Source organism: Solanum pennellii, chromosome 7 (assembly GCF_001406875.1).
Source record: "Solanum pennellii chromosome 7, SPENNV200".
In the NCBI taxonomy this organism is placed as follows: Eukaryota; Viridiplantae; Streptophyta; class Magnoliopsida; order Solanales; family Solanaceae; genus Solanum; species Solanum pennellii.
In genome coordinates, this window is record NC_028643.1 from 178,522 (window position 1) to 192,197 (window position 13,676).

Genomic DNA, 13,676 nt, shown 5'->3' on the forward strand with positions numbered 1-13,676 from the left:
CACGTGGCGGGGAAGTTAAGATCTTATTTTTTTTTAATTTTTTTAAATACTTGGTAATTTATTAGAGGCAATGTAATTATTATTTTTATTTTTTTGACAATATCATAAATACCTAACATATTATTGTAATTTTCTATATAAATCTTTGAAGGAAATAAAAGATGTGACTATCCATATTAATTAGTAAATTTTAAACAAGCGAAATCGCAAAACATTGTCAATCTCGAACACTGGCAATGCCCCTTTTCCCAAATTCCTATGTTTGTTAATTTGCCATCATAAACATAACTACTATTCAAAATGTCTCATCAAATTGTATTTCTAATAAAAATACACAAAAATAATTTTTGGCGACATTTTTCCAGATGAAATTCATGTCCAAACGCCAACTATCACTTTTCAAGTTGAAGCACTATTTTTTTTTCTTCAAATATCACTCAATTCAGCAAATGGGGAGAAAAAACAACAAAGAAATGGCAAAGATGGAAAGAAGAAAAAGAAGGAACTACTATGAATATACCAAAAATATGAAACTTCACCTTACACCAATAACAGGCCACATTATCATTTCAAGACCTTATGTACCTTCCCAACTATATGTTAAATTACATCACTTAGCACCTATTCTATTTGCAATCACACAGGGAGAGAGCTTAAAGAACCCTTAAATCGCTCTACGACCTCTTCCAATAATATACAACATCTATGCACTATACACAGAATTGACATACAGCCACATTATCGTGGCAATAAACAGCCTAATTGCATTTTTTTGTAAATTACACTCAAATTAGTGTAAGCGCACTCAGTTGTCGAGCAGATATCCTTCCTGCTTCAAGAACCAAAGAGCCCCTTCTGCTGCATGCTCAGCTGCATCTTTCTTTTTCGCTTGAGCTTCTCCATAAGACTCTATAACTCTTGATGTTTCTTCAATCTCTACCACCACCCGGAAAGTAAACCTGAAGATTATTTGTAATAGTGATGAAGGGAACATACATAAACAGTTTGGAGAACATGTAAATTTCGCAGTTATTCGAGGCAAAACATAAATATGAGCAGGTGGGGGCACAACATACACTTACTTTCTACACTCTTTCCCCCTTTCTCTCTATGACTCCATAGGCTCTAAAATGTCAAGGATTTTAGGGTGCACACAGCACAAAAATAATCAATATTCAAGGATGGGGTTGGTAGTGTAAACATTTCTTGGTCAGATCATAAGAAAGCCTTATAGACAATATAGGGGTCCACCTCATGGACAACATTAAACCATATGACCAGCAAGGATTTTTCTTTATTCATAGGTACCAAAAACTAAGGGTTGTTTGGTTGGGAACAAGTTATGGTTGATTAATTACTCCAGCATGAATATGTGATAACTTATCCAATTACTATGTATAAATGGTGGGATGAATAATCTAATAATTGCCTAATAACTCCAATCGAACACATGATAAAATAGTTCTACATTTTATCTCTGGATTATTATACCTTATACCTCATACCAAACAACTTCTAAAAGTAACAACTGCAACTGCAAGTAAATTATCGAACAACCAAATGGTGCAAGAAATTAACCACATAAGTTCTGTCAAAAGAGACTTAAAGAAGAGGCAAAATGATTGCACGTCACTGCCATCTCAAGCACGGAGTGCTTAGTAGAAGTCCAAGTCCATGACACTAGGCTTCATGTGTTATATCAATGTAGTTTCCAGTTGTAAAGATGTGGCGCTTGTGCCTAACTCAAACCCAAAAGTTAGGTCATGAGGAGGATTTGCTAAGTCCATATAAGTAAACCACTAAACCATTCTACAGCCAATGTGGAACTCTAACATCCTCTCTGCGCCCATACCCAACTGAAGTGTGGACCAGAAGAGCAGCGATGGACCTAGCTCTGATAGTTAGTTATGACACTTGGGCTTAACCTAACCCCAAAAGCTAGCTCATAAGGGAGGATTGTCAAGTCCATATAAGCATACCATCCGTCTGTTACCCAACCAAAACCAATGTGGAACTCTAACCCCCCCCCCCCACCCCAACCTCTTCACGCCGAGCCCCAACTGAAGCATGAACTGAGAGCCATAACATGGATGGACCTGGCTCTAATACCAACTAATCGAATCGAAGACATGTATTTCTTTCAAAGAGAAAATCATATAAATACATATATACTTTGTGCTAACCAAGGAAGATAAAAAATAAAATCCTATAGATCTGCGAACAATTCTGTAATACTTTGTCTGTTCAAATATTGGGCCACTTCATAAAACGCAATATTTTGCAGCTAAGTAATTGGTTAATTCAGTTTGTTTACTAGTCCCTCTATTTCAATTTGTTTGTCTTACTTTCCTTTGTAGTCTATTAAAAAAAGAATGCATCTTCCTAATTAGGCAACTATTCAATTTCAACATCCCACCTGGCATGTTTAAGACACCACAAAATTAAAGACATTTAGAACATTATACATATATTTAGTTTAAGACCCCAATAATGAAAAGGACAGGGGACACTATTTAGTTTACTTGCATGATTGCAGGAATCTACTCAAAATGAATGAATGAAAATAGGAACCACTCTTCACTAGTTCCGTACTTACTCTTTCAAGTGACTTGGTCCTGTTTCCTTGCAACATTCAAATAAAGGAGGTTTCCAGCAGTTGGCAGCACAAATTTCATGCAAACGTGATTTTGCCGACTCAGTTTTTGAACCACCTGAAGTGTTTTGGAGTAAGAAATGATGACATGGATAAAAGAGCAGATATAGATATCCTTGTTTATTGATACCTGTAGCTTTTGCATCTTCCTTAGAGCCATTACTCATGATGGTCTGGTCAGAATTGCATTGTACAGATGCCTCTGGGGACAACAACTTTCTCGTAGACTTAGACTTGAAATTGCAACTTCTTGCAAGTTCCTCATTAACGGGGAATACTTTCAAGTCACAATCACTTTCAGATGTTTCATGCTTATCCAAGTCATCACAAATAGTATTAAGAACACAGGGTGTTTCATCATATCCTATCAGTTTAGCTTCCATCTTAATAGCTGCTTTCAGCACTTGCTCCAGTGATTTAGACTTGGGCCTGTAGCCTTGAGCCTGCACATTGGAAGACATTATGAAACTGCAAATAGCTATATAAGAGAAGTCAGATATGAGAGATGACAGAAACTAAAACGGCAATTACTGAAGAAACAATGATAAAACAGATGGGCACAGGAATAGTAAAGAAACATTGATTCTACCCTCTATAATAACAGCTGATCAGCACACAACCGTTGGGAGAAGTAAAGAAAATAAAGCAGCTTGGATTTTAAGGTTAATGATCTAGCAAGGAGAGCAAGCAAAATCGTCCACCAGCCAGAAAGTATAAACCAACAGTCTCAAGCATCAATAGATTAAAAATGTCATGTAACTAACAGGTGTTGACTGGCCATTTTAGGGGGATTCAAGTTCTTGTTTTAAATCCACACAGACCAATTCGCAACTGCCACAAATCAATTGCTTTATCCGAATTTCATCAAATGTTGAAATCAATAATTTTAAGTAGTATTTCACTGGATACTTAAGACAGCAATTAAAAAAATCCTCGCAGGCACATTTCCCCAAAACCCTCTCTCTCCTACTTTCTAGGAGAGAGAGTACCCACTTTCCGCCAGGTCGCCTGAGAACTACAAACCTCATCCTTCCCCTCAGCTATCTCCTTCTGTGATAGCTTTCTCCCTTCCTTCACCTCAGTTACCTTCCACAGACATGGGGGGGGAATAGGTTTTATTTCCACATCTGTTTCAAGTCGTTCGATATTACCAGATGGACATCTGGCGAGGAAGTCTGGTTTAATTGGGTGGAGCATAGTAGAAACAAGATGAGAAGAATAACTCTCAGCAAAAAAGTGATGGAGTGGATCTGTTTTGTCCTGAAAAAAGCCTCAAACGACAACCAAGAATCTTGTGAGGAGATGGAGAATTAAGGACCAAATGGCAGAGTAGTTTAGTACATGGAAGTTTAATGCTCACGGAAAATCTTTTGTCTCTAAAAGGAGCAGATAGAGCAGTAGTTATACTGCCAGAAGCTTCTGATGCTGGTTGGAAAGACATCGCACTCAAGATAGGAAACTTCATTAGTTACTAACCACCAAGAACATTAAAATCTCCTCACAGAATGGTTGATATTAACCACTCGTATGCGAAGGTTGTTGAGGACAGTAAATGGCAGTCATAACACTTAAGTTCCAGAAATCAAAAGGGAGGTTTCCACTACTGCTACAATTGAATATGTTAGAGGTTAGCTTGGAAGATGTATCACAGGAAACTTCTGCAATCTTGGCTCAGATGGGCATCGTCAACTTGGAAGAAAATTTTTGGGGTTAACATCTACGAGATGATAGACAGTACTTTCCTTTTGGATTCCCCAATAGGAATATGGCGGAGCTGACACTTCAAGGAGGATGGACCTGGAAGAAATCTTGGGTTCAGCTGGAATGGTGGAACCCTATAGCTGGGTGCAAACCGGCAGCAAAGAAGAGCAAAACGACTTGGATCAGAGCGATTGGGCTACCTCTTCACTTATGGTCGCATGAAATTTTCCGACAAATTGGAGAACTTTGTGACTGGTTTGAAGAATCACCTTAAATGGGCTCGAATAGAAGTAGAGGGGATGGTCAGAACGTCCAAGTGAAGTAACTATCTCGAAAGAGGGTCTAAATTTCTTTATCCCTATTTGGTTGGAAAGAATCAAAAGAGCTTCGGTGCTGTTTCCAGCGCTTGGAGACAAAAAACTCAATGGCACAAACAAAAATTTTGTCCAGTGGTCCTTAGAGCCTTGTGAGGTAATAGACTCTGTTGGACAGTTGACAGCTATTGACTAGAGGGGTCAGGGTGTTGGAGTGGATATTTCAAACTTTAAACCCCACATGGAATCACATGAGGAGCATAATAAATTATTTGGGAGATACGCTGCACCGTTTAGGCATCTCGACAACAATAATTGTATTGGGCCTGATCCAGCCCAATTTATTTACAACAATATTGTGGATGAGCCCATTAATCAAAGAAGGGACATGGTACTAATAGAACTCCGGTCGAGCAAGCCCCTTTGAATCAGTTAGATAATCTATCTGGGACTTTGCAGATGGCGCCGATAGATGGCAAAGCTCAGCTAGAGAAATCGACAACAACATGCAAGTGCTATCTAGGGAAGAAGAAGGTAGTTTCAATGCTGAGGGGAAAGGCGACACAAAAGGGGAGAGAGTCCAATCAATGAACAACTTTTATCAATTATTGACCCGTCAATCAATGGGGATCTGTGGGAAGTAGAAGATGTATCTCCACTACAAGCAGAACAGACTGAAGCAGTTCTGGAAAAGGAGTTGGACACAACTGCCTGGATCAAACAAAATTTGCTAAAACTCAGTAAGATGTTCAAAATTGATTTTGAAGCCCATGAGAAGGAACCCTTGAATGTGAGGGGACTAAAGCTAAAATAGTTTCATGGAACGTGAGAGGACTGAATGATCATGGCAAGAAAAGAATCATCAAGAGACAACTTTTAGACTGCATTTGGTCGACAATTTGGAAAGAGAGAAACAACAGGAGTTTTGAAAATTGGCAGAATAGCTTACAGAAGATCAAGATGGACTGCTTAGCTCTTTTCTGTTTTTGGTGTGAACAAGATATATTAACTAGGACAGAAGATATCTTTGATGTGCTAGTTATAGGTAACAGTTTAGACTAAGACTATTTATTCTGTAAGTTGTAAAACTTTTGAAGGGGAAGTACACTTTTGTTGTAGTATACCTGTGGATATATAGTCTAAAGTTACCAGTTTCAAAAAAAACTTTTAGACTGTAAAGAAGACATAGTATGTTTGCAAGAAACAAAATTAGAAGGGAACTGTCAGGATCACATTAAATAGACCAGGGAGAGGAAGATGGACAAGGTTTGTTTTGACTCGGGAAAACCTCATGAAAAGGGGTATCCAACTAAGTCCCAGGTGTTTCCTGTGTGGAGATGAAGCTGAAACAGACAATCACCTCTTTCTTCACAGTAGGATCACTAATATTTTCTGGAGCATTTTCATCAATTCGAAGGGCCTACTTTGGGCGATGCCAAGATTGTCCAGGCCCTGAAGATATGGAGTAGCTTTGCCTACATTTCTGGTCATAAAGAAAGATGGAAGATCATCCCCACCTGTATCTGGTGGTCTGTGTGGAAAGAGAGTAACCTCAGATGCTTCCAGAACAAATGTAACAGCATCCAGAAGATGAAGATGAATTGCTTGGTTTTATTTCATTTTTGGTGTAAACAGTAGTACACGGAAGATCTAGAATCAGTAATGAATGCTTTAGGCACCTTGTAACTTTTGTTATTTAGGATTGAAGATCTTCCTGATACTCTCTTCTTATTTGTAATTAGTAAAGCTGTAACAAGTTGTGGCAGGTTTGATTTTTTGGAATATAATACAAGACTGTACCTTCTCAAAAAAAAAAAAGGATATGTAACTAGGGAGAAAATATTTATGGGGTTGCATAACTATCTATATTTCATGCTTCGATCTATTTATATAAAGAATTTACAAGGATGGCATGACTAACTATATCTCATGCTTCGATCACTTGGTGGGACATTGAACAAAACTACTGGATTGTCTACCATCAACACTCCCCTAAAGTCAAGATGTGTATGCTGAGCTTGCTCATGGTATGTTCTACATTTGCACCTATATTCAGCATAATACAGCGACAACGCCCCTCCCTTTAAGACCTCAGAATTCTAGTTAGTCACTAAACCAATACCCAAATACCTAAAAATCAGAATCTCACTAAGAATCGACACAGCAACAAGGTTTCCTGAACAAACCAAGTGATTCAACTCATCAATGACTTGAAACATAATGACTTACTCAATACCTTTATCACAGAATCTGCACCCTGTTTTTCAGAAGTAAACCTTCAGGCTTCAATTTCACATGACACTTAACAACTCACCCTAAAGCTTATTTTCCTTATTTTAAATGAGCATGAAGAATCAACCAGAAAGACAACCAAACTCATCAATTGTCAGCACCAGACTGTCATTCTCCTGAAAAGCAATATTTCAAGTATATACTGCATGCTACAGGAAACAAGCTGCAGTTTATTCAGCATTTCATTTTTCTTAAAAGTATAAACAAGCTGCACAGGTGAAACCCCTGCATTTAATTTGCTCAGATAACATACAGAAAGAGCTTCAACAAGAAGAAAAAAACAGAGACAGTCAACTGTAAGTACCTGTTTTAGGATACTAGCAGCAGAAATCAAGATGCACACAAAAACATAGAAGAGTGAGATGCATACCTTCAAGCTTGAGCATACCATCTGTGCAGCCATTCTTTGAGCAGATTTTTTATTAATATTGAGAGCAGAAGCAGCTGCAGAAACATTCTCCCCATTTACCCTGGCCTCAACTAGAAAATTGCCATCTTTTTTTGACGGCAGGAACTTTAAATTCCAGCCAAAAGACTGACAAAGTTCATAGAGTTCCCTTGTCGGATTAAGTTGCAACCTGGTAAAGCTCATGACGGGCTTTAAGAAGGAGAGTATAATTTGCCAAGCACGGTTCAAGTCAAACCCTGTGTCAAGTAGGATTGCACCCATACAAGACTCCACCAAGTCGCCGAGGGCCTGAACTAACCAGTAAACATGGGTGCAAAATGAAGGTTCATCTTTTTGATCAAGTAAAATTTATCAGCAAAGAGCAAAAAAGTACCCGTATACAAGAAGTAAACCAAAAAAGTAGAAATCTCACAAAAAGATATGGTTACGAACGAAACCAATTTCTATACCCACAGGAACCTCGAGGGTGCACCAAATATCAATAAGGGAAGAGGGGCTATTCCTGAAATGTACAAAATCCTTCTCTAATTTGGCCACTATGAGGGTTCATCTTCTAGAGGTGATTGAACAATTTTCCTAACTGTTCAGGAGAGAAGCAACCAACAAAATAACACTTGTGTCTGATAAATTTTCCCCGTAAACAAGACTCTCTAACCCCTTAGGGATACAATGTGGATGCTACCAAGTGAGAAGAAAGGAGCCTCAACTTACAGAAATCCAAAAATTTTCCTCCAAAGAAAGGATTAGCCAAAGAAGAGGGGTTTATAAATTCTTTTTAGGAGAAGAAAGAATATCAATGACAAATGTGTTACCTTCAAAGAAAAGGAAAACCCCACTTATGGTAAGAAAACCAGGAAAAACATCTGAAATTCTCCCCCTTGAACGGATTTTTCTAACAAAAATATTGATCTGGCTTCTTCACATTAATCTACAACAGGTTGAATGTCCATCTCCTTCACAAAAGCCATCGTTAAAGAATCATAAAGTTACATGTTTCCTTGTATATAATATCCTAGCTGATTTCAAGGGATTAAACATCTAGTTACCTAAGTTAGCCGCTTCTTTATCTGTATTTAAATCATAGTATTCTTTGGATAATAGACAAGTAATTCTCCTAAACTACCTTTTTCAGTAGCATGGTATCAGAGCATCATAGCTCTTGGGTCTGTTTTATGGAGTGTTGAATCTATGGTGTCCATAGAGCCTTCCAACGTGACTCAAACAAATGTTTGAGTACTTACATGACTTGCTATCAGCTTATTAAGACCCAAATTCTTATACCTGAATTCTTTTGAAGGAACACTTCAACGTAATTTCTTATATTTATTTGATGAAGGGAAAATTTTCTATACTACATCTAAGTGCCAATGCAAAATATTATCAACTCTGTTTAAGAAACTCAATCATCCATCAAATATAAGACTTCACGAATAAGTATGTTGAATACCTTCGGACAAGATGGCTCTTCACCCAGCCTTCTCGTAGAATCTGGTCTGCCAATGAAATTGACATATCTAGTAATTGACTCACGGAGGTCGTTAGAATCACAAAGTATATGACTGTGGAAGCTTTGACGTACTGCAACAACTGCAAAGGTATTGTTGTTTACAGAAATTGATCTCAGATCAGTCAACTGGCCAGGCTTCAGTTTTGGGTACACAGAGTACAGATAAGATGTGATCAAATAATCAAGGACAGCATCTCCAAGAAACTCCAATCTCTGTTAAATAAAATCAAATGTTCAAAGAGAGAAGTTGCTGTAAGGGTAGTCCTAGCTCGCCTTACGCAACAACGATGAAGGTTTAAGAAAAAAGTAGGTTATTTAAGAAAAGCACTTTCATACCTGATAGCAACCCCCTCCATGCCTGTTATAAGATGGATGTATGAATGCCTGAATAAGCAAACCCTTATGGATAAAAGAATAACCTAATAAACGTTCAATGCCATGAACATCTATTTCACCAGCAAGTGGCATAAAGACTTTGCTTGCAGAGCAGATACTTTTTAGTTGTGGTTCTTTGAAATCTGTATGGATACCAATCCATTTAAGAAATGCAATTGCTGCTTTGAAGCCACTGTCCACTACAAAAGCACCAACAAGGGCTTCAACTATATCAGCAATTGTTTTCTTACGCAGCCAGTGATGATATTTGCTACACCTAACTTCAGTCTTTACACCATATGTTCCGCTACCACCCAGACCATGTATGTTTTTTTCTGTTTGCTTGTTACAGGTTACAGGACACGGACGTCCTACTACATAGAAGTGGTCGGGTTCAAATGATTGATCACGTATATATGCCTGAGACACAGAAATAATTATTGACTAGACAAATTTTAATTAGTTAAATTAACTTGTTTATTATATATATATTAGTTATTATTTTGGCCCTCATAGTAATCAACAGAGATGATTTGTTCTTTTTCCCCCTAAGCATCAACAAAGAAATAATTCTATTTCTGCCCTTTTATTTGTTTTAGGGATGTGAGATGAGAGAGCCACACAGGCATCTGTGTTTGTGCTAAGTAATGGTTTAAATAGATACCTCAGTGAATGCATTTCTCACAATGACATAATGTTAAACTTTGCAATAAGTCAAAAGCCATATTTTGAAACAAGAAAAAAGCAAGCCTTTTCTTATCTGAACATAAACGATGTGCTGTCACATCACTGAAGAAGTAGGTCCATATCTAGCATTTGGAGTTCAGCACCATTTACCTGTAAATTCTTTCTGATTGCTACCATGTACAGATTGGAATTGTTCACAGCGTTTGAGCGCTTTCTAGTTAACTGTCCTTCATCAAAGGCATCGTGCAAAAGAAAAAGATGTCTCCCAACTGCAAACTTGAGAAACGCATCACCAAGCACCTCAAGCCTTTCAAGAGAAAAGGACTCATGGCAGTTCTCTGTAGTGAGTGCTTCAAGAACCTGGTCCGGTTTCAGACAATTAATAGTAAACTAGGTATTGTATCTGGCATTATTCATAAGCTATGAACAAATGATACATGCAAACAGATGTGTTTTGATTGAGAGGACATATTACTAAGTATGGAAGAATCCCTTACATGATCTATTGCTAACTCCCTCCCCTCAGGGAAAGAAGCAGATAGACAGCCCTTCAGTTCAATAGCGACAAGTAAGCTTTCAAGGCGATGCATGATTGATGGTAACAATGATAATGAGCTCCCAATATCTTTGGAAAACCCAATTATCTTGAGCTGGCAAATTTCAGGAGGTAGTTCAACAAAGTGCTCCTCTTTATCACGCAACTCTACAATAGGCGGCCAAAGGAGAGTGTCAATCATTGCAAAATAATACACCACCAAAGTAATTATGTCTCAAAATAATACGCACAGCAGAAAATGACCTTACTTTCAATGAGATCATTTTCTGCTGATTTCCGAACATGTGGTAAGTCAAATCAAAGTAGAAAACCCTTCATCTAGCCATAGATTGTCAAAATAAAGTATTTAAAACAGATGAAGTAAGTAAGATATTTATATAATCATGGACATTGTGGCCCTTGCGCTCTAACATAGATTTGGTGCTTATCATTTTCTCACGTCATGTCTTGGTGAAACTTAGTCCCAAAAGATTTATTATAATATTAGAAGAAGATAGAGACCCTTCAATTGGAGCTGCTCGGAACATACATCAGTGCAGGTATCCTTTTAAACAATATATCCTATTAGTAATAATTAGTATTAAAACCAAGTAGCTCTCTTCCATTACCCAAAGCCCTATCAAATTACGGAGATTCTATAAGTTTTGAGCCAGAAAACAGATCTTTATCAGGCCTTAACATTATTCACCCACGTAAATTGTAAGCAATTGAACTTCTCACTGTTACATATCAGGTGTCAATTTTATTATTTCTACCACTGTTCCGTTGACTTTACCAGAAGAAGTTTTAGAGTACTTTTTGCCAGATGAAAAGCAGACGTTGAAGCGAAGAACACAAAAGAGTTGAGGTTCAGAAACTATTGAAGCAGAAATGTTACGGTTGAAAGTGGTGTAGCAAATCCTCAAAGTTTGGGCTTCAGTTAGCTTCATTTTTTTATTTTTTAAAAGAAATTGGTAGAAGTTGTATTCATCAGCATTCAGGGCTATGCTGTTCACCTCCAAAATTTACAAAAGTCATGAATACCTACAAGGAACCTATAAATCCACTGATTGGATTTCTTCTTCTATATTCTGTTCTTTACATGAAATGCCTAAAATAGTAATAACTTCCCATTTAATATTCTAAACAAAGCATTTTAAAGGTAATATTTGCATATAAATCATTAGCAAAGCTGGTATCCAAAAATTTACATCATATCCTACCTCCACACTTGTGTGTGTCTGGCATAAACAAAAGAAAACGAAAAGAAGAGAAGAAAAAAGAAACTACCTTAGAACCTCCTTCATCTTTATAAGGACACTAGATTGTCTACAATAGCCACAGGGTCATCTATATACTCTGAACTACACCAATAGCAAAAAATGATAATGCAGTTCATTTTAATTTTGTGCAGAGGGGTGCTCTTTTTTTCAGAACTCATAGAATTCCTTTCTTTCCATATGGTCCACCAAATAACTCCTGGGGCTATTTTGCATCTACTCTTGTCTGTGCTACCACTGCCCTCCATATTCCAGCTTTCTAGAGACTGTCCTGTTCTCTCTGGAACAGTCCAACTTATACCTCAGAAGCTAGTAAACAAATAACACAGCTGGCCAACCACTTTACAAAGTATAAACAGATGGCCAACCACTTCACCAAATATTGTGCATTTTAATATTAGAAATTAAATTATTAGTGCATAAATTTGTAGGCATAAAGTGGAAAAAATGGTGACATAATTCTTTATAACTCATTGTAACCACAATGAACCGTGTTACTTGGTAGATGACTTTCAGTTTTCTTCCATTGCAACATTTAGGTTTTCATCTTTTGCTTTATCATAATTTTTCGTGTATTGTTAATTTGTTACAAGTACTATGTTTTTCTTCTATCTTATTATTTAGAGTATGTTTTTTGTGTATTAATGGTGAAATATTGTTCACTATATTTAATTTTGCTCCTTAACTGTTAATGGTAGTTTATCATGTTCCTCTTTAAGTATGTTTTTTTATCTTAAATATTTACGTTATTTTTTTAAAGCTTTGTACTTAATAATATAACATAGAAACGATAATTTATTCATTTCATATACATTTATTATTTATTAACGCAATACACACGTGCAAAGCACGCATACTTAATTAGTTTCATATAAATGTTTCAACTTATCATTATTTTAGCAGCTATCTGATATCTTTTAAGTAGTTCCTTGGTTGGAAAAAATAAGGATCCGACTGAGAACTAGGGTACTAGATGCCCTTAATCACAAATCAACAGAAAAAGATAGAACTTTGTCAACATTCAACCATTTAATGTCTGATAATTGTCTTTGAGATCTATTGTAGAATTTGTTGTTTCATTGTTTTCATAGCAGAAGCACATCGGTTTTTGCTTCTAAAAACATTAAAAGCTATGCTTCGACATGAATCAAAGTAACCACCCCTCCCCCCTATTGCAAAACAAGTCAAGTTTTGCAATAGAAACAGCTCAGTTATGCAGCTTGAACAATAAACAATTACCTGAATAGCCTTTCTTCCGTAGTAAGTTTTCCAAACAGAAGAGCTGTTTTGCTTTTATAAGTGGTTGATCAGGGTATAAAAGATGGACAGAGAAACTGTAGAAGAGATTTCACCCATTAGAAAATACATGATACACATTTTGTAGAAATGATCAGATCTTCAAATCGATGCAAGAATATGTTTTTCTTCACAAGAAAAAAGCAAAGCTCAAAGGAAGTGGACAGATACTCTCAACAAGTAACATTGGAAGATAGTAAAACAAATATATCTCTAAACAAGAAGAGCATACCAGTCCCTTAGGAGGTCAGTTACTGTATCTTAAAAACATATCTGAGTTACACAAATGCAATGAAAAGAAACATAATCTTTTCCAAATTAAAGCCGGTTCTATGCTTCTTAAACAAGAATAAGCATACATCAATAGAAGCAAGTTCCCAAACAAGTTACAGCTTGTATATCCCACATTTAATTAATTTATTTACCTTATAAACAAGGAAAAAGGAAGTTATATCAATAAAAGCCAACTCTATTTATTACTCAAGACTTGCAATAAGAATAAAATAGACATATCACTAACCATAATACATATTGACAGGGGAAAAAAGAGAACTTCCAAATGCATGTAAGGAAATGGTAGAATTGGTTCTTCAGCAGCAATTTCTAGATGCTAATTGACCTCATCAA

At 36.7% G+C, this 13,676-nt stretch overlaps 1 protein-coding gene across 2 annotated transcripts in view; it reads right to left on the reverse strand.

Annotated features, from left to right (window-relative positions):
* Nucleotides 1–485: 485 nt before the first annotated feature.
* The window catches only part of LOC107025772 (dicer-like protein 4), a 33,115-nt gene continuing 19,924 nt past the window's right edge, over nucleotides 486–13,676 (reverse strand). For both annotated transcript variants that reach the window (XM_015226516.2, XM_015226515.2), the window contains exons 17-25: nucleotides 12,993–13,087; nucleotides 10,436–10,641; nucleotides 10,089–10,298; nucleotides 9,213–9,671; nucleotides 8,817–9,089; nucleotides 7,331–7,657; nucleotides 2,784–3,096; nucleotides 2,597–2,711; nucleotides 486–959 (exon numbers count right to left, since the gene is read on the reverse strand). In XM_015226516.2, the coding sequence (XP_015082002.1) occupies nucleotides 806–959; nucleotides 2,597–2,711; nucleotides 2,784–3,096; nucleotides 7,331–7,657; nucleotides 8,817–9,089; nucleotides 9,213–9,671; nucleotides 10,089–10,298; nucleotides 10,436–10,641; nucleotides 12,993–13,087 (2,152 nt within the window). In that variant the 3' untranslated portion in view covers nucleotides 486–805. The remainder of the gene's footprint in view (nucleotides 960–2,596; nucleotides 2,712–2,783; nucleotides 3,097–7,330; nucleotides 7,658–8,816; nucleotides 9,090–9,212; nucleotides 9,672–10,088; nucleotides 10,299–10,435; nucleotides 10,642–12,992; nucleotides 13,088–13,676) is intronic.